The 20,204-nt window shown below is 47.5% G+C and overlaps 2 protein-coding genes across 2 annotated transcripts in view; one reads left to right on the top strand and one right to left on the bottom strand.

The window, feature by feature from the left end:
- Positions 1-303: 303 nt before the first annotated feature.
- ZNF175 (zinc finger protein 175) lies at positions 304-17,930 on the bottom strand. The gene is given in 7 exon segments (XM_064581758.1): positions 304-2,743; positions 2,745-3,211; positions 7,251-7,346; positions 7,608-7,734; positions 14,107-14,298; positions 15,010-15,448; positions 17,803-17,930. Coding segments are annotated over 5 exon segments (2,169 nt in total). The 5' UTR covers positions 14,179-14,298; positions 15,010-15,448; positions 17,803-17,930; the 3' UTR covers positions 304-1,336.
- Positions 17,931-18,033: 103 nt separating this feature from the next.
- Positions 18,034-20,204, top strand: part of LOC123841638 (sialic acid-binding Ig-like lectin 13) — a 42,795-nt gene continuing 40,624 nt past the window's right edge. Inside the window, exon 1 of the mRNA XM_064581777.1 lies at positions 18,034-18,331. The gene's annotated coding sequence lies outside the window, so the exon portion shown is untranslated. The remainder of the gene's footprint in view (positions 18,332-20,204) is intronic.

Raw genomic sequence — 20,204 nt, 5'->3', positions numbered from 1 at the left:
GTCCATACTGAAAGGTTAACACTGGTCATTTATGGAGGTGCTCACCAGAGATGGCGGAGGTGGAAAGAAACGGGGAGTGGGGTGGGGTGGATAGAGCTGAGCGGGTCATGAAAGAGAAAAGGTGCCCTGTGAAGACCAGTATCCATTACAAAATCACATTTACACATTTACCAAAAAAGTACATTCACGTGTCAAGACAGGCATACCTCGGAGACACTGGAGGTTCAGTTTCAGGCCACGCAGTAAAGCGAATGTCACAATAAAACAAGTCAAGTGAATTTTTTGGTTTCCCAGGGGGGAGGGTCAGAGGCAGAAGCAGGCTCCCTGCCGAGCAGGGAGCCCGATGCGGGACTCGATCCCGGGACTCCAGGATCATGACCTGAGCCGAAGGCAGTCGCTTAACCAACTGAGCCACCCAGGTGCCCCGAAAAGTGTATACTTATTAAAAAACACTTCATTGCTAAAAAAAGCCAACCATCTTCTGAATTTTCAGTGAGTCGTAATCACTGATCACAGATCACCACGACCAACAGAATAATAATGAAAAACTTGGAAATATTCCAAGAATGACCAACATGTGACAAGACATGTTGGGAGCAAATACTGTCAGAAAAATAGCACTGTGACTCGTCCGACGCAGGGCTGCCACAAACCATTCAATTTGTAAAAACGCAGTATCTGCAAAGCACGATACAATGAGGTAGCTATGCCTGTATATATAAAGAAATTAATAATTATTGACTGTGCAATCTCAGGATATATTCAATCGGGAATAAATTTGATAACTGTAATTACAGTAGATCCTTTAAAAAAGCATATAATCTTTCCACACCTCTGCTATGCAGTGATATCCTACAACAAACACTACAGAACGGAGCATTATGTGGGTGTATATACGTATCTATGTATGTATGTGCTGACCTGACCCCCCCCCCTACACTACCGTTTGGTCATTCAGTTTGCTAGTACGTTGAAAATACTGATATTCCATATTCAACAGGGTTATCATTAATTTCTCACAAATTTTCCTATAAATGATCTGGTAAAAAAAAGTCTGTCTTGTACTACTTTCTAGAGAAACACGCTTCTCAATGTGTTAGTCGGGGTTTCTTCCCAGATGAATTTTATAATCCTTAACGAGGCTCGTATGAGTATGGACATTTACCCTCATTCTTAAAAGTTGTTTTCTGAGTCATTTCTTTCACATCAAATAACGTGTAACTCTGCAACATGCAGTGCATTCCTGGAGTTTTTCAGAATCAGGGATTCTATAACCTACAACTGAATCTGATGCTTGGGAGATTTTTTTTCTTCTTTGAGAAATTTAGGGTTTGGTTCATTTATGTGTATGCCAATGCATATGAGGAACTGATTTCTGGGTAGAGCCTTTCACACAATAACTGCTTTAATAAGACCTGTCTCTAGTATGAGTAGTTTGGTGTTTATTAAAAGTGGATCTGTTGTTGAAGGCCTTCCCACACTGAGAACATACGTAGGGCATCTCTCCCGTGTGAATCCGCTGATGCACTTGGAGCTGTGGTTTCCTGCTGAAGGATTTCCCACAGTCACAGCATTCATAAGCCTTCTCTCCAACATGCGTTCTCTGATGTGCCATCAATTCTGATCTCTGGAGAAAGGCGTTCCCACATTTGTAACAGGCAAAGGTTTTCTCTCTGGTGTGCGTCATCTGATGTTTGTGGAAATTTGACCTGCCGTTGAAGGCCTTCCCACATTCGGTGCACACATAGGGTTTCTCTCCGGTGTGAATCCGCTGATGCTCTTTGAACTGTGACTTGGAAGTGAAGGCTTTCCCACAGTCGCTGCATTTGTAAGGCTTCTCCCCGGTGTGAGTTCTCTGATGCATGCTGAGTATGGACTTCTGGTTGAAGGCTTTCCCACAGTCGCTGCATATGTGTTGTCTTTCTCCGGTGTGAATCTTCTGGTGGATGTTGAGGTGTGACTTCTGGGTAAAGGCTTTTCCACAGTCACTGCATTCGTAAGGCTTCTCCCCAGTATGAATCCGGTGATGTATATCAAGCTGTGACTTGGAAATGAAGGCTTTCCCACAGCTGTGGCATGGGTAAGGTTTCTCTCCGGTGTGGCCTCTCTGATGAACAGTCAGATGCGCCTTCTGGACAAAGGCCTGCCCGCACTCAATGCACACATAGGACTTCTCCCCCGAGTGGATTCTCTGGTGCAAGCTGAGCGTTGACTTCTGGGTGAAGGCCTTCCCACATTCACTGCATGCGTACTCGCGCTCACCCGTATGAATCTTCTGATGGATGGCGAGGGTTGAATTCTGGGAGAAGCCTTTCCCACATTTGCTGCATTCGTAGAGTTTCCCACTAGTGTGAGTCCTCTGATGTCTGAAGAGAGATAACATCTGGAAAAAGGCTTTCCCACATTCGTGGCATTTATGGGACTTCTTTCTCGTGTGCGTTTTCTGGTGTGTGATCAGTTCTGATCTCTGAATGAAGACCTTCCCACATTCCTTACAGATGTAAGGAATGTTACCTGTGTGATCTGTCAGATACACACCGAGCTTTGGTTGTGGGGTGAAGCCCTTTGCGCATCTGCTGCATTCCTGGAGGTTTTCTACGCTATGGAATCTCTGCTGCTCGAGGGGTGGCTTCTGGGGGAAGCCCCCCCCACATTCGGCACATTTATTGGGTTTCTCCTGATTACGAATGTGATGCTGTGTGCGTGGCTGTTTACGGCTGAGGACTTTCGTACATTGATTGATCCCCATCACAGAAGTTCTCTCCTGGATGGATACCCTTGCAGCCAGCATGGGAAGAGCTACGGGTGAACAGCTGGCCAGAGCCAACAAGCTCATCAAGGCATTCTGTGCTGTCGCTTTGATTTTGATGATTTACTTCTAGGTTAGGCTTCAAACTTTTTGCAAATGAGCAATGTTTATGAGGTCTTTTTTGCGAAGAAACAAGGTGGGGCCTCACATGAATGATTTTTCCAGAGTCTTTCCGTTCACGGTCTCTCTTTGTATCCAGTGTTTTCCTGTTGAGGAAGGCCCCACGCTGTGCAGGTTCATTTTGCTTCCACTGACTCCTCACTGTACGACTGGCATGTTCCCACAGGTCTTCTGAAATGGAACACCACGAACCATCTCTTGTGACTTCACTTTCCTTATCATCGTGAAATGAAGCTTTTTCAAATATTTTCTGTTGGGAGGTTTTAAGTCCAAACACCCCTTCTAGAGGAGAAAAAGAAGATGAAAGAGACACAAGTTAGCAGAGGATGGAGGAGAAATCATAGGAGCAGACTGAGGGTGAACACAAATTGCTGAGTCATGATAATAATGATGATGGTGATGAGGGTGACGACGAGAGGAGACAGCCACCCTGCCTTCATTATGTGTCGCCTGTCTGGATACAGCACGCAGCATGTGCCAAATAGTGTTCTACATTGTGCGCACGGAAACTCTTTTAAATCCTCACAACCCTGCACAAGGTAACTGCGCTTACTCTCCCCGTTTCACAGATGAACAGGAGGAGGCACAGAATCTCTAAGTAATTGACCAAAATCACCCTGCGGAGCTCTGGGGAAAATCAGATTAGAATTTCTTTTTTTTTTTTTTAAAGATTTTATTGATTTATTTGACAGAGAGAGACAGCGAGAGAGGGAACACAAGCAGGGGGAGTGGGAGAGGGAGAAGCAGGCTTCCTGCGGAGCAGGGAGCCCGATGCGGGGCTCGATCCCAGGACCCTGGGATCATGACCTGAGCCGAAGGCAGACGCTAATGACTGAGCCACCCAGGTGCCCCCAGATATCCCCATTTTAAAAAAAGATTTTATTGATTTATTTGACAGAGAGAGACAGCGAGAGAGGGAACACAAGCAGGGGGAGTGGGAGAGGGAGAAGCAGGCTTCCCGCAGAGCAGGGAGCCCGATGCGAAGCTCGATCCCAGCACCCCGGGATCATGACCTGAGCCGAAGACAGATGCTTAACGACTGAGCCACCCAGGCGCCCCTAGAATTTCTAATTCTAAGCTGGCTCCACTTACGCAGGCACGCGGTCTAGATACCTATACACACACCTGCGATGACAGAAAATACAGACAAGGGTATGACAGGGCAACATCTGGGAACAGCCAAGGCTTGAAAAGGAGGGGCTCAGAGGATGGCTCTTCATTAGCTTTCACATCTAAATTATCACTAACTTCCCAGTTTACTCTCACTTGTTAGAAACAATCCCAAATCCATCTGCCCTATAAATCCTCTGGAGAAGTAAGAAAGCTCCAACCCTGACACGGCCAAGCAGTGAAAGAATACCTACGCCCAAACTCAACTCTCCAGGGAGCTGAAATGTGTTTGCTTGAACCTATTTTTTTTTTTTTTTTTTTTAAAGATTTTATTTATTTATTTGACAGAGAGAGACACAGCGAGAGAGGGAACACAAGCAGGGGGAGTGGGAGAGGGAGAAGCAGGCTTCCCGCCGAGCAGGGAGCCCGATGTGGGACTCGATCCCGGGACTCCGGGATCATGACCTGAGCCGAAGGCAGTTGCTCAACCAACTGAGCCACCCAGGCGCCCTGCTTGAACCTATTAACCCAAGAAAAGTAAATTGGAAGAGTGGACAAGGGGTGCCTGGGTGGCTCAGTTGGTTGAGCGTCTGCCTTAAGCTTAGGTCATGAATACCAGGGTCCTGGGATTGAGCCCCGCATCCAGCTCTCTGATCAGTGGGGAGCCTGCTTCTCCCTCTCCTTCTGCCTGCCGGTCTGCCTTGTGCGCTGTCAAATAAACAAAATCTTAAAAAAAAAAAAAAAAAAAAGAGTGGACAAGCAAGCTGTCCCCTGAAATCTGCGTCACCCTCTTCCATAGAAGTTAATTGTGACCAGGTATGTGGCTGCCAAGCTACATAACAGCTCCCAGTGCCCTTGCAATGAGGTGGGACAGTGAGGCTGTTTCTGCTGATGGAGTATGCATACGACGTTATGCACCACTTCTGGCCTGGGTGGTAAGACCACAAGCTTCTCAATGCCCTCCACCCCTTTTATTCCTGGTAGAACCTGCCTGTGGATGCCAGGCACAATCACACAGATCGACAGCATCATAAAGCAGAGTACAACAACAGCAAGGGAGAAACTTAATACACCTGAAGAAGACAAGAAATGAGGCTTCCTGCTGACCTGCTTGTTTTAACTGTTTTACAGGAAAGAAATTATTCTAGAAATTATCACACTGACCCTTGGTCTCTCCATGTAACTTTCAGCCTTACACTACCTAATATACCATTTTTCCCACCAAGAATGGGAGTCATTGATCATCAAATTTACTAGTATAGAACAGATGCTAAAAGGAAAAAGAGGGGTGCCAGGCTGGCTTAGTCAGTAGAGTACACGACTCTTGATCTCAAGGTTGTGAGTTTGAGCCCCATGTTCGGTGTAGAGATTACTTAAAAATAAAATCTTAGGGCGCCTGGGTGGCTCAGTTGGTTAAGCAACTGCCTTCGGCTCAGGTCATGATCCTGGAGTCCCTGGATCGAGTCCTGCATCGGGCTCCCTGCTCGGCAGGGAGTCTGCTTCTCCCTCTGACCTTCCCCCCTCTCATGTGCTCTCTCTCATTCTCTCTCTCTCAAATAAATAAATAAAATCTTTAAAAAAAAATAAAAAAAATAAAATCTTAAAAAAAATGTGTGGTAAAAAACATGTAATATAAAATTTATGATCTCAACCATCTTTTTTTAATTTTCTTATTTTAAGTAGGTTCATGCCCAGATATTTACAGTGTTCTTAGATAGTATATATTTTCTACCTTTACATATATCATACATATGTCTCTGTAGCAGACATGGAAGAAAACAGGAACCCAACAGAATAGAGCATGAGTGACGAAACTCTTCAGCTACACTTAAAATTAGAAATATGTGGCCACGATGCTAATGTCACTGAAAAGACTCTGTTAATCCTACATAGTAATAACTCTATTTTTCCATCAAAATCTCAGGAAAAAAACAAAGTATCAGTAAAATCTGTCAATGGCATCTTGACTGACCTCATCAATGACTGGAATCCACAAAACCCATTAGGAACAAAAACAAGCAGGAGGAAATGGGAGCTAACTTATGGGAGACCAGTGGGATTAAGAAAAAGGGTCAACTAAATTGCACATTCAAAAAAATGGATTTCTTTTTTTTTTTTAAAGATTTTAATTTATTTTTGACAGAGAGAGTGTACAAGCAGGGGAAGCAACAGGCAGAGAGAGAGGGAGAAGAATGTGGGGCTCAATCCCAGACCCCAGGATCATGACCTGAGCCGAAGGCAGACACTTAACCACCTGGGCCACCCAGGTGCCCCAGAAATGGTTGGATTTCTAAATAAGACTGAGGTGGAACAGCCAAGACACGCAGGAGACTCTGGCAAAATGTGTAAGGCGAAAAGCATGTTTGATTTGTGTGAGGATTCCAATTTCCAATCTCCCAAAAATAGAGGAAGTGAGTCATCCCACGGGAAGTGTCCGCCATGTGGTTGAATAAGGTAAGAGAATGGTTTAGGCACAGGGACTGGAGGGGGTTGATCCAGGGATCACCAGAAAAAATTGAGGCCTCGGTGTTCCGAATAGAAGGGCCCTTGAAGGTAATTCCTATATGAAGGGATGATCAGAGGGAAGCACAGGGGCCCTGAACTGCAGGTGCCACAATCCGGGGAAAAGAAGAAACAAGAAAGAAGATCCAGCACAGAAAAGAAAAACCAATGAATTCAGGGGACAAATCAAAAGGAAAAAAGGCCGTAAGAAAAAACTCCATGGACACAACAAGATGACAAAAGCCACGTACGGATGGAAAACCCAATCAGATGACAGATATGAGGAGATGCTCTAACATCTAAAAATGAAATTAAAACAAGAAACACCCCTATCGCCTATCACATGGGCCATAAGAAATCTGATAAACGCCATGCTGGCAGGCAAGACGCACAAATGGGAATCCTTGTGCATTCTCCCATGAAAGCGTAGGTTATGCAGCTCATCTGAAGAGCAGAATGGTTTCCTTAGTCACATTAACTACACTTCTACCCAGGGGTCGGGGAATCCCATTCCTGAGCGTTCACCTCTGAGAAATTCTTACACCTTCCTCTAAGGGGCATTTACAGGATAATGTATTGCAGCGTTAGTCAGAAACTGGGAGTGGGAGGCAATGTACAGCCCACCATCACGGGGACAGATAGTGTGGCAAGTTGAATAACGCCCCCCTGCCCCAAAGATATCCACGTCGGCCAGGTAGTAGTCACTCACCTCGATGCCTCTGATGTGGGAGCTGAGCCCCTCTTATCCATGACTTCTCTCCTTTTTCCATCCTGGAAATAATCTCTGGGTTGGGAATGTGATACCCTGTTAATGAGAAAGAATCTCCGATTTGGATGTGGTCTGGGGCTTTACAGGCCATTCAGCAAACCTTTGTATGGGCTCATCAGAAAAGTCAACATCTTTCACTAGGAACAAAGTGATAGTCAGAGGTGTCCTAAGGGAATGAATAACCCAGGACAAATCAAAGGCAAACAGATTACATAATTCAGATGCCCTACTGCGTTCCACAACAAGAAAGGAAATCTTAACGAGGTCCATCCAAGATCCCGGGTCAGGTGTGCTCACCCACGGAGAGGAGGTGGCTGTAGATCTCCAGCATCACATCCCAGTATAAGCATCTCTGGGCAGGGTCCAGTTGCTGCCACTCCTCCCTGCTGAAGTCCACGGTCACGTCCTCAAATGACACCGATCCCTGTAACAACAGACCGGATGTCAATTACTCACTACCGGTGAATAGAGATGCTACCGGTAGACTTGTTTTTAATCATTTTTCACCACGATCTATATGGCTTTCCACTAACTCACCCATTTCATATTGTATTTTGGGGGTGGGGGGGTTAAAACGTTTCTAGAAATATCCTGCCATCTACTGGGCCGGTCTTCGTTCTACTTTACTGGCATAGAGCTCCTAAAACCCTTGAAATTTCCTAAGTGAGGAGAGCGATAAAGGGTAGTCTTTTCTTTTTTTTTTTTTTAAAGATTTTATTTATTTATTTGAGAGAGAGAGAATGAGAGACAGAGAGCATGAGAGGGAGGAGGGTCAGAGGGAGAAGCAGACCCCCCCGCCGAGCAGGGAGCCCGATGCGGGACTCAATCCCGGGACTCCAGGATCATGACCTGAGCCGAAGGCAGTCGCTTAACCGACTGAGCCACCCAGGCGCCCCATCTTTCTTTTTTTTTTTTTTTAAAGATTTTATTTATTTATTCATGAGAGACAGAGAGAGAGAGAGAGAGAGGCAGAGGGAGAAGCAGGCTCCCAAGGAGCAGGGAGCCCGATGCGGGACTCGATCCCAGGACCCTGAGATCATGACCTGAGCCGAAGGCAGACGCTTAACCATCTGAGCCACCCAGGCGCCCCTCTTTTTTTTTTTTAATAAAGATTTTATTTATTTGAGAGAGAATGAGATAGAGAGAGAGCATGAGAGGGGGGAGGGCCAGAGGGAGAAGCAGACTCCCCGCCGAGCAGGGAGCCCGATGCGGGACTCGATCCCGGGACTCCAGGATCATGACCTGAGCCGAAGGCAGTCGCTTAACCAACTGAACCACCCAGGTGCCCAAGGGTAGTCTTTTCTTATGCCAGGGAGGTAAGTTTTGGAAATGGGGGGCTGGTTGCCAGGGGAACCAACCAAGTGATGAGAGGTTTGAACTTTCAGCCCCACCCCTTGACCTCCAGGAAGGGGAGAAGAGCTGGAGGCAGGAACTAATCACCAATGGCCAATGAGTGCTTCCAGGCTGCTGAACCAGATCACTTCCATATGTCACCCAACCAGGTGTCAAACTGTATGGGGACAGAAGATTCCTTTGGAATCTCACCCTGTGTATCTCTTCATCTGGCTGTTGATTTTATTTTTTAAGATTAATTTATTTAAGAGAGAGAAAGAGCACGAGGAGGGAGAGGGAGAAGCAGGCTCCCCGCTGAGCAGGGAGCACTACACGGGGCTCAATGCCAGGACCTTGGGATCATGACCTGAGCCAAAGACAGATGCTTAAACGACTGAGCCACCCAGGCGCCCTTGGCTGTTGGTTCTTTTTTTTTTTTTTTTTTAAGATTTTATTTATTTGACAGAGAGAGACACAGGGAGAGAAGGAACACAAGCAGGGGGAGTGGGAAAGGGAGAAGCAGGCTTCCTGCAGAGCAGGGAGCCCAATGCGGGGCTCGATCCCAGGACCCTGGGATCATGACCTGAGCCGAAGGCGAGCCACCCAGGCGCCCCTTGGCTGTTGATTCTTATCCTTTAATCTCCTTTGTAGTGAACCAGTAACCTAGTGACTAAATGGGTTTCCTGAGTTCTGTGAGCTAATCTTGAAAATTAATCAAACCCAAGGAGGGGTTATGGGAACCTCCAAAGGCCAGCGGGTCAGAAGCGCTGGTGACAAACCGGAGTTGCGACTGGCATCTGAAGTAAGGGGAGAGGGGCTGTCTTGTCAGACTATGCCCTTAACCTGTGGGATGTGACCCTATCTATGGGTAGATAGTGCCAGAATTGAGTTAAATTTGAGAACAAGACCCCAACAATTAGACAGCAACAGGTAATGGACATGATGGGTTCCCTCATGTCAAGGGAGAGAGGCTATAATTTTAACCAGGCTGGATGACTGTGAGAAACAAAACCAGTCAGCACAGCCTGACGGGACAAGCCTGCACAAAATTCATAGAGAAAGCCCTGCAACATGTTATCATGCTCCTCATCGGCCACCACGTCCTGAAGCCACTGCCAAACCGCGAGCTGCATCTTGCTTGTCATGCTGCTCTTGAGGGTGAAGTTTGGGACCTGAGCCTGACCACCCCTGGTAAGGGCACAGAACTTGCGGGTTTTGCCTATTTAACCCTAAACCTTCCTCCTTTTGTAGCCGAAGGCTGTTGTCTCCCCAGTTTGCAAACTGTATGGCAATGACGCTTTCCCTTGCCTGGGATCAAATCTTCGAATTCCAGGAATTTCTGCTGACAAATTGTAGGACACCCAGCTGGTGTCACAGGGAAGTGCTTAGCGTGGGAAAAAATCCCCACACGTTTGGAGACCAGAAGAGTCAGAAGCGCAGTGTTCTGTGTGTGTAAAGGAGACACGCAGGAGAAGCGATTTTCCTTTACAATAGGGAACACTGATCTGACCAAAAGCTGATCCCCCTCCAGGAAGGGTGGGCGTGAAAAGCATGTGAGTTCCGAGGGTGAGGATATGAAAGAGCGCTCAATCGAAACTCCAAACTGAGGTAGCTCTTTCCAGTTCTAGACCAAATCCCAACATACGTGTAGAGGGAGGGATGCCCCCTTCCCCGTGCCAAGCAGGTCTCCTACAGTGGGGTGGCCTACAATTCAACTCAATTCTAACACCATCTACCTGGAGGTGGCGTCAGATCCCACAGGTGAGGGCTCGGTCCTACATGACTGCCCCACCCCTGGAGGAGCCAGTCACAAGCCCAGGCTGTCACCTGTACCTCTGATTGGCTGGCTTACATTAGAGGTTCCCACGACCCCCTTCTTGGGCTCAATTAGTATGTCAGAGCAGCTCAAAGAATTAAGGAAACCCGTTTACTCACTAGGATCAACGGTTTATTATAAAAGACAGTAAAAGGGCGCCTGGGTGGCTCAGTTGGTTAAGCGACTGCCTTCGGCTCAGGTCATGATCCTGGAGTCCCTGGATCGAGTCCCACATCAGGCTCCCTGCTCTGCAAGGAGTTTGCTTCTCCCTCTCCCACTCCCCGTTTGTGTTCCCTCTCTCGCTGTGTCTTTCTCTGTCAAATAAATAAAATCTTTAAAAAATAAATAAATAAAAAATAAATAAAAAATAAAAGACAGTAAAAGATACGAATCAAGAGCCAGATGAAGAGGTGCATGGGGCAAGGTATGTGGGAGCTTCCATGCCCCCTCCAGGTGAACCACTTTGGGGTACCTCCACGTGCTCACCAACCGGGAAGCTCCCCAAACCCACTGGATGTTTACGGAGGCTTTATTTCATAGTCATGATTGAGTAAATCACTGGCCTTTGGTAAGTGATTCCACCTCCAGCCCCTCTCCCCTCTCTGGGGGTGAAGAGGTGGGACTGAAAGTCCCAATCCTCTAATCACAGGGTTGGTTCCCTTGGCAACCACCACCCTTGGAGGATTTCCAAACTTCACCTTATTTACACAAACCCAGTTGTGGTGGAAAGGGGTTTGTTATAAACAACAAGACACACACTTCACCTTTATGGCTCTGCAGCTTTTTTTTTCCCTGCCAAGAACTGAAGACAAGACTAAATATTGTGACAGAAGATGCTCCTACTGCTTGTAGCTCAGGAAATTCCAAGGATTTGGGGAGCTGTGCTGGACGATGACCAAATACACAGGTTTCTCATAAATCTCAGTATCACATAGCTGTGTAAGGGTGTCATTAAAAGACTGGGAGGTAAATACCCACATATTTAGTTAATAGGGTAAAAATTCATTGCCTCGGGCGCCTGGGTGGCTCAGTTGGTTGAGCAGCTGCTTTCGGCTCAGGTCATGATCCTGGAGTCCCGGGATCGAGTCCCGAGCAGGGAGCCTGCTTCTCCCTCTGACCCTCCCCCCTCTCATGTGCTCTCTCTCTCTCATTCTCTCTCAAATAAATAAATAAAATCTTTAAAAAAAAAAATTCATTGCCTCTGAGGAGAAAGACAATCTTGACAGCTGTTATTTTATTTATTTATTTTTTTAAGCTGGAACACGTGGTCTTATGGAGACCAGGGAACTAGGTTATACCTTCTTGCTCTAGCAAACTCATACCGTGTTGGACCATTTAGATCATCTGCCACAGGGCGCTGCTTGCAAAGACAGCCGTTTTTATTTACAGGCTGACTGAGAATCTGAATTAGCAAAAGGAGTTATCTATTGAAATGGCAAAATGAAAACCAGGGCAAGTAGACAAAATTATTTTCATCATATAAAAGGGAATGAGCTACTGGTAAGCGCTGTGAATTGTGCAAGACTGTTGAATCTCAGATCTGTACCTCTGAAACAAATAATGCAATATATGTTAAGAAAAAAAAAGAAGAAGAAGAAGAAGGTAGCGGGAGGGGAAGAATGAAGCGGGGGAAATCGGAGGGGTAGACGAACCATGAGAGACGATGGACTCTGAAAAACAAACTGAGGGTTCTAGAGGGGAGGGGGGTGGGAGGATGGGTTAGCCTGGTGGTGGGTATTGAGGAGGGCACGTTCTGCATGGAGCACTGGGTGTTGTGCACAAACAATGAATCATGGAACACTTCATCTAAAACTAATGATGTAATGTATGGGGATTAACATAAGAATAAAATAAAAAAAAATGAAAAAAAAAAGGGAATGAGCTAATATGAAGTAACCTATATTGTAACACCCACTTGAACGTGCTTTCAATCACACTCTTAACAATTCAACCTACATCAATGCAAAATGAAAGGCATTTTCCTACAATGTAATTTTTTTTAAAAAAGATTTTATTTATTTGACAGAGAGAAACAGCGAGAGAGGGAACACAAGCAGGGGGAGTGGGAGAGGGAGAAGCAGGCTTCCCGCTGAGCAGGGAGCCCGATGCGGGGCTCGATCCCAGGACCCGGGATCATGACCTGAGCCGAAGGCAGACGCTTAACGACTGAGCCACCCAGGCGCCCCTCCCCTCCAAGCTCCTCCCACCCCCCAAAATTCTTATGTCGAAGTCCTAACCCCCAGTACCTCAAAATGTGCCTGTATTTGGAGACACGCTCTTTAAAGAGGTCACTAAGTTAAAATGAGGTAAGGTGGGCCCTAAACCAATATGACCAGGGGTCCTTATAAGAAAAGGAGATTAAGACACAGACCCCCACAGAAGGAAGATTGTGTGAGGACACAGTCAGAAAAAAGTCCATCTACAAGCCAAGGAGATACCACAGAAGGAACAACCCTGTTGACACCTTGATCTTGGATTTCTAGCCTCTGGAATTACGAGAAAATAAATTTCTGTTCAAGCTACCCAATCTGTGGTCCCTTGTGATAGCAGTCCTAGCGAGCTAACACAGTCACACAATAAAGATCTCGACAATTTTGTTTCAAATTTGGGTGTTTTACGTTTTCATTTTAAGAATGACTTTTAAATATTTGGGGCAGTATCTTTTAATTTTTTAAATGATTTTTACTTGGCATTTACTGTAATAGTTTTAATGTTCCTTTCTTTCAATGTTTTCTATTATCAAATGTTTCTGTCGGCAGAGATTACTTAAAACATTACTGAAATATATAATCTCACAATGTACTGGTTCACAATGGTAATAAACCATGCATTTATTATGTTTCTTAAAAACAGAACATCTCTCTGTAACTTTGATTATAAACCTATCACAGGTCAACAATGCACTCACTGTTGTTTTAAAACACAGTGTCTTTAAATACACAGACTAGGGGCACCTCGGTGGCTCAGTCGGTTAAGCATCTGACTTCAGCTCAGGTCACAATCTCGGGGTCCTGGAATGGAGCCCTGAGTCAGGCTCCTCCCCCAGTGGAGAGTCTGCTTCTCCCTCTCCCTCTGCCCCTTCCCCTGCTCGTGCTCACACTCTCTCTTCCTCTCTCTCAAATAAATAAGTAAATAAAATCTTTAATAAATAAATAAATACACAGACTAACTTGGAATTTCAGGAAATCTTGAGTATAACCAAGAATCTTCCTTTCTCTTTCCCAATATCAAATACCGTATCTGTGGGCAATTTGGAAACACTATTCTCTGGCATTTTTATTCATCTTTTAAAACAGGCAAAACCACACGTCCTTAAAACGGTTTTTGCTCTAGTATCCTATGATTCTATAAACCATGAGGACAGAGGGGAAACGACCCAACCCCCACCAAGCAGGTAAGAAGTCAGATAGGGACCAGCTGAGAATATGCAAAGACCCAGTGGTGGATGAAGGATCTTCCGAGCTGAGCAGGAAGGAATTAGCATTTCCCTATTATACAGAAGGCCTGTGAATGAGGGGACATCAGCCCCCGTGGTCCGCTCTCAGCAGGAGGATGCACACGGTCTCAGCAACGGGGGTCCAGAATCTGCTGCTTCTCATGTCTGCCCTCAAATTCTGGAGAACCGTCCCTGGGGCTCCTCCTGCTTACCTCACATGGTCCATCCTGCTCCTGTGGACCCAGGACCTGGCACATTTGGGGCAAATTCTCGTCAGCAGGCATGTCTCTCCTGGACTTCACTTCTCAGTTTCTCTTGCTGCCAACTCCACTTTTCCCAGGACCTCCAAGCTGGGTGGGCATCTGGAGGCTTCGATCAGAGCTGCTGGGGAACATCTGGCTAGGCTGTGAAGAGAGACCCGCAGACTCAATGATGTGGTCTGACCCCTGGGCTCTGCAAAGCCACCAGGAAGTCCTGGAGAGACAATGCTCACATGGTCACTCCTCTAACATGTGCTCCACACAAATATTTTTGAGGGTCCCTAGGGGAAGGCCATGGGCTAGATACTATGGAATAAAAGTTCAGAAGAATCCAACCAGTTATTAATCAGGGTAAAATAAAAGACGAAGAGTTCTGGGGTGCCTGGGTGGCTCAGTCAGTTAAGCAGCCAACTCTTGATTTCGGCTCAGGTCATGATCTCAGGGTCCTGGGATGGAGCCCACGTCAGGCTCCGCATTCAGTGGGGAGTCCGCTTTGGGATTCTCTCTCTCCCTCTGGCCCTCCCCGCACTCGTGTTCTCTAAAATAAACAAATCTTAAAACAAAACAAAACACAGAGTTTGGACTACATGAAGGTTTAATTGTAGCTCTGCCACCTTTTAGCCTTGCGAATAACGAAGATACTACTTTGTCATTTCCAAAGTGAGGAGGCACATTTTTATCGCAGGCATCGGGACATGTGATGAGTCTTATTAAGCCTTCAGCACCTGCCTGGCATGTGGTAAATACGCTGTTTAATTTTCACGTAACCCTGCCCACTAAACATTACGATCGTGATTATGCCCATTTTGAGGCATGAGGATGAGGGAACTGAAGCTGTTACATGCTTTGCCTTACGGTCAGTCTGCAGACGGGAGAAAAGGTAATCGGTCCTTCCTCTGCCTCGTTACACCCTGCACACAGCCACCTCTATTTCCTGTGGTCCCCTCCGTTGTCAGCTTCCATAAACACCATTTCCACTTCCTGTTGCCTTCAGAGAGCTGAGGCTCTGAGGTGGTTATGCTGGTATGTCTGTGCAAGCTTCTGGACATTTCAGCGCCCATCCTAGACAGCCCAGACTTTTCTCATATTTTTCTCTTATTAGAATATTTTATTTTGGGGCGCCTGGGTGGCTCAGTTGGTTAAGCGACTGCCTTCGGCTCAGGTCATGATCCTGGAGTCCCGGGATCGAGTCTGCATCGGGCTCCCTGCTCGGCGGGGAGTCTGCTTCTCCCTCTCCCACTCCCTGTTTGTGTTCCCTCTCTCTCTGTGTCTTTCTCTGTCAAATAAATAAAATCTTTAAAAAAAAAAAAAAGAATATTTTATTTTATTTACCATTTTTAAAATTAATTTTATTTTATTATGTTATGTTAGTCACCACACGTTACATCATTAGTTTTTTTTTTTTTTTTTAGATTTTATTTATTTATTTGACAGAGAGAGACACAGCGAGAGAGGGAACACAAGCAGGGGGAGTGGGAGAGGGAGAAGCAGGCTTCCCGCCGAGCAGGGAGCCCGACCTGGGACTCGATCCCAGGACCCTGGGATCATGACCCGAGCTGAAGGCAGCCGCTTAACCGACTGAGCCACCCAGGCGCCCACATCATTAGTTTTTGATGTAGTGTTCCACGATTCATTGTTTGCCTAAATATTTCATTTTTAAGTAATCTCTACACCCAAGGTGGGGCTCGAACTTACAACCCGCAGGTCGAGTCACACGCTCATCCACCGACTGAGCAGCCAGGCGCCCCATAACAAAGCTAAAACTTAAATTTCCTGTCCTCGGCCCCCACCTTCACCTGGAAAACCTGCAGACACGCACCAGGACCCTGGATCACTTACCGCGTCTGGACCGTACAGAATGAACTGCCTGCCAACTCCACACCCAAATGCAGTCCCTGACAGCACTGACCTCCAGATACCCCCCCGGAGCGGACCACAGGACTGCCAGAAGGTCAGGAAACGCCCCCCAGGCACTGGCACAGCCCAGGCTACGCAGGCTGCCGGTATGTTTCCCAGGGAGCGTGATTTCCACAGGACCCCGAATAATTCCCAACACGGGGTTCCAACGGATGCACCCCAACAGGAAATCATCATCAGCTGTTCAACTGCCAAGTACTGAGCATGTCCACAGGGAGCTAAGGGGGGCCCTCAAAACCCCCATAACTGACCACCCAGACCTGCAGTCCATCGGCTCGCATATGCTACCCTTAGCACCCCACTGATTTCTGCAGGTCACCAAGCACTGCTCCCCGATGTTACAAGGGGACCCTCAAAGTCCCCCGACCTCTGAAGCTCCTGCGCCCAATCGCGGCCGCCAGGCACTCCGCCAACGCCCCCGGTACCGTCTACCAAGCCCCGCTCCAGAAGCACGTTCGCCGTCCTCAAGCGAGCAAGTTCCAAGGACCAACAATACAGAATTCGACACTAAGACACACTTGGGGGGCGCCTGGGTGGCTCAGTTGGTTGAGCGTCTGCCTTCGGCTCGGGTCAAGGTCTCAGGGTCCCGGGATCGAGCCCCGCATCGGGCTCCCTGCTCGGCGGGGGGTCTGCTTCTCCCTCTGACCCTCCCCCCTCTCATGCTCTCTCTCTCTTAAATAAATAAAATCATGGGGCGCCTGGGTGGCTCAGTTGGTTGAGCGACTGCCCTCGGCTCAGGTCATGATCCCGGGGTCCCGGGATCGAGCCCCGCATCGGGCTCCCTGCTCGGCGCGGGGTCTGCTTCTCCCTCTGACCCTCCCCCCTCTCCTGCTCTCTCTCTCTTAAATAAATAAAATCATGGGGCGCCTGGGTGGCTCAGTTGGTTGAGCGTCTGCCTTCGGCTCGGGTCAAGGTCTCAGGGTCCCGGGATCGAGCCCCGCATCGGGCTCCCTGCTCGGCGCGGGGTCTGCTTCTCCCTCTGACCCTCCCCCCTCTCCTGCTCTCTCTCTCTTAAATAAATAAAATCATGGGGCGCCTGGGTGGCTCAGTTGGTTGAGCGACTGCCCTCGGCTCAGGTCATGATCCCGGGGTCCCGGGATCGAGCCCCGCATCGGGCTCCCTGCTCGGCGCGGGGTCTGCTTCTCCCTCTGACCCTCCCCCCTCTCCTGCTCTCTCTCTCTTAAATAAATAAAATCATGGGGCGCCTGGGTGGCTCAGTTGGTTGAGCGACTGCCCTCGGCTCAGGTCATGATCCCGGGGTCCCGGGATCGAGCCCCGCATCGGGCTCCCTGCTCGGCGCGGGGTCTGCTTCTCCCTCTGACCCTCCCCCCTCTCCTGCTCTCTCTCTCTTAAATAAATAAAATCATGGGGCGCCTGGGTGGCTCAGTTGGTTGAGCGACTGCCCTCGGCTCAGGTCATGATCCCGGGGTCCCGGGATCGAGCCCCGCATCGGGCTCCCTGCTCGGCGCGGGGTCTGCTTCCCCCTCCGCCCCTGCTCCCGCTCTCTCTCTCGAATAAAATAAATTTTAGAACCTTACACACACACTTAAGAGTTTAAATCCCCAGAATACTTCCACACGTACAGGAAACACGCAAAGCCTGAAAATGACCGAGCCGACCACCCGACTCGGGCTAGAAAATGCCGCTCGTCTCGCAGCACCCCTGCACTGAGGACCCCGTCACTCACTCCGCAGACCCTCGCCATTCGTCCCCCGAGCCCCTCACACTCACCCCAAGCCGAGTCCCCCTCACAGACCCCACAGGATCTCCACTGCTAATGTCCCAAACACCTCAGCCTCCCACACGGGCGGGAGACGGCCCAGAAGTAGTTAACAACCTAAGCGAAATGGCCGCGCTGGGCCACTTCCGGTCTGGGTTAGATTCCCCGACCCGGCTTCTCGGCGCGCCGGGAGTGAACGGTGCGCATGCTCGGTAGAAGCTGTGACGCCACACTCTGCCAGTAGTTATCATGGCGGCTTACCGGTTCCAGGTATTCTGTCCCTTCTTCGCTACCACGACTCACCCTGTAAGGAGAGGCTAATGGGAGCTCAGCGGGTGTTGAGCCTGGCAGTCAAGCCCCTCTCCACCACCAGACTCCCCCGAAAGCAGCTCCAACCGCAGGCTCTGACGACTGGGTAGGCTGTGGGCTTGCCTCTCCAGGGTCCTGCTCAGCCGGGCCGGGGTTGCTGACAATCAGGCAGACCAAACCCAGGGATTGGCCCTTCAGAACTGATAGGAGCCACTCCCCAGTGCTTTGCAGGTGAGAGAAGAGACAAAGCCAGACCCGGTGTTCGGAGGTAGTTTATTTATAAGTTCTGCAGCCATTTACTGCAGTAGGTATGATGTGGGGAACAAAGGCAGAAGAAAAATTATTAAATTTCCTTACTACCTACAGCCCACCAAGTCCTTGAAACAGGCAGAGTGACATTCCTCTAGGGACTCAACTGCCTGGATGTTAATACTTTGCTAAGGGCAAAAGGCAACCTCAGCCCGACCCCCAGAATTCTGTAAGTCTACTTTAACATACAAAAATTCCTTTAGAAAGTTCCTTTATCTCTAAACCCCCCAAGATACGTGTTGGCAATCATCCCCTAAGCATATGGCCCACTGATATACATCTGAAGGGTCTCAGGACTAAAGTCCTATTAGACGTAATAAATGACCTTTTCCCAACAATAGTTAGCCCCCTCAAGGTCCTGGAAACCTTGCTTCCAAAATACCTGGGAGCCTTACGCTATCCCTAACCCCCTCCCAACTTGAAAGTATATTGTGGACCACTCTTCATGACCCCAGGGCACCTCTTTCTGCCCACGGGTCCTGTCCCTGTGCTTTAATAAAATAAACCCACCTTTTTGCACAAAGACTTTTCAAGAATTCTTTCTTGGCTGTTGGCTTCAAACCCTAACGTCTTTACTACAGCAGATATAATGGTTAAGCACAAAGATTCTGGAGCTGGACTGCCTGGGTTTAAAGCCAGATGTTCAAGTTTGGGCCAGTTAGTTAACCTCTCCATACTTCGATTTCCTGTTTCATGAAGTTGTGAGGATTAAATAATTAAATTATCATAGGCAAAATATTTAAAACAGTGCTGTTACATAATGAGCTGTTACATGAGAAAAATATTCTATTTCATTCATTCAACAAATACTAGGTTCCTATGGTATGCCCAAGAAAATTGTTTAAGGTCATTTTTTAACTGAACTAACGTGAGTTCCCTCCTTGATGAGTCACAGAAACTGATGTGATCTGAAGTGGGGTTCGAGAGCGGAAGGTCAAGAAGGAATTCTTGAGAGGTTTTCGGTGCAAAAAAAAAAAAAAGGGTGGTTTTACTAAAGCATGGGGACAGGACCCAAGGGCAGAAAGAGCTGCACTGGGATTGTTAAGGAGCAATTGATTATATCCTTTGGAGTTGGGGGAGGTAAAGACAAAGGAAGTTTCCAAAAGGATTTTCATATGCATGCTAAAGAAGACAGGATCCTGGAGGCCTGACTATTGCCAAGCTAAGGTTGTTTTTTTCCCTCTAGCAAGGCATTAACATTAAGATAGTTGGGAGTTCCTGGAGGGAGGTCGTATTCTGCCTACCTCAAGTATTTGTCAATGGGCTGCAAGTTATAAGGAATTTAATTGTATCTACATTTCCTTTTGCCTTTGTTCTCCACGTCAGAAACTACACCACGTGGAGTTGTCACACAAAGAAACTTTCTTCGCAGCAAATAAAGAGATCACAGGGCATAACTTCCAAAGCTGTGATTCCCCAGCAGGGGTGAATAGGTCCCTTTTACTCAGAGTTAGGATGAATAGTTTAAAAGGAGAGTCTTATGGGGTGCCTGGGTGGGCTCAGTCAGTTAAGAGTCGGACTTTTGATTTTGGCTCTGGTCATGATCTCAGTGTCATGAGATTGAGCCCCGCAAAGTCCTTCCCCTGCCCTCCCTCTCTCTCTCAAATAAGTAAATAAATCTTTGGGGAAAAAAAGTCTATTTTTCCATCCACAGCGTTGCAAATGGCAAGATTTCAATTTTTGATGGCTGCATAATATTCCATTATATATATATCACATCTTCTTTACCCATTCATCTGTCAATGACATCTAGGCTCTTTCCATAGTTTGGTTATTGTGGACGTTGCTGCTATAA

This window comes from Mirounga angustirostris, unplaced genomic scaffold (assembly GCF_029215605.1).
Source record: "Mirounga angustirostris isolate CCGP_5_RB_7025 unplaced genomic scaffold, mMirAng1.0.hap1 SCAF_16, whole genome shotgun sequence".
Lineage (NCBI taxonomy): Eukaryota > Metazoa > Chordata > Mammalia > Carnivora > Phocidae > Mirounga > Mirounga angustirostris.
Note: the sequence above shows the minus strand (reverse complement) of the source record. Positions and strands in the feature narration are given on the sequence as shown.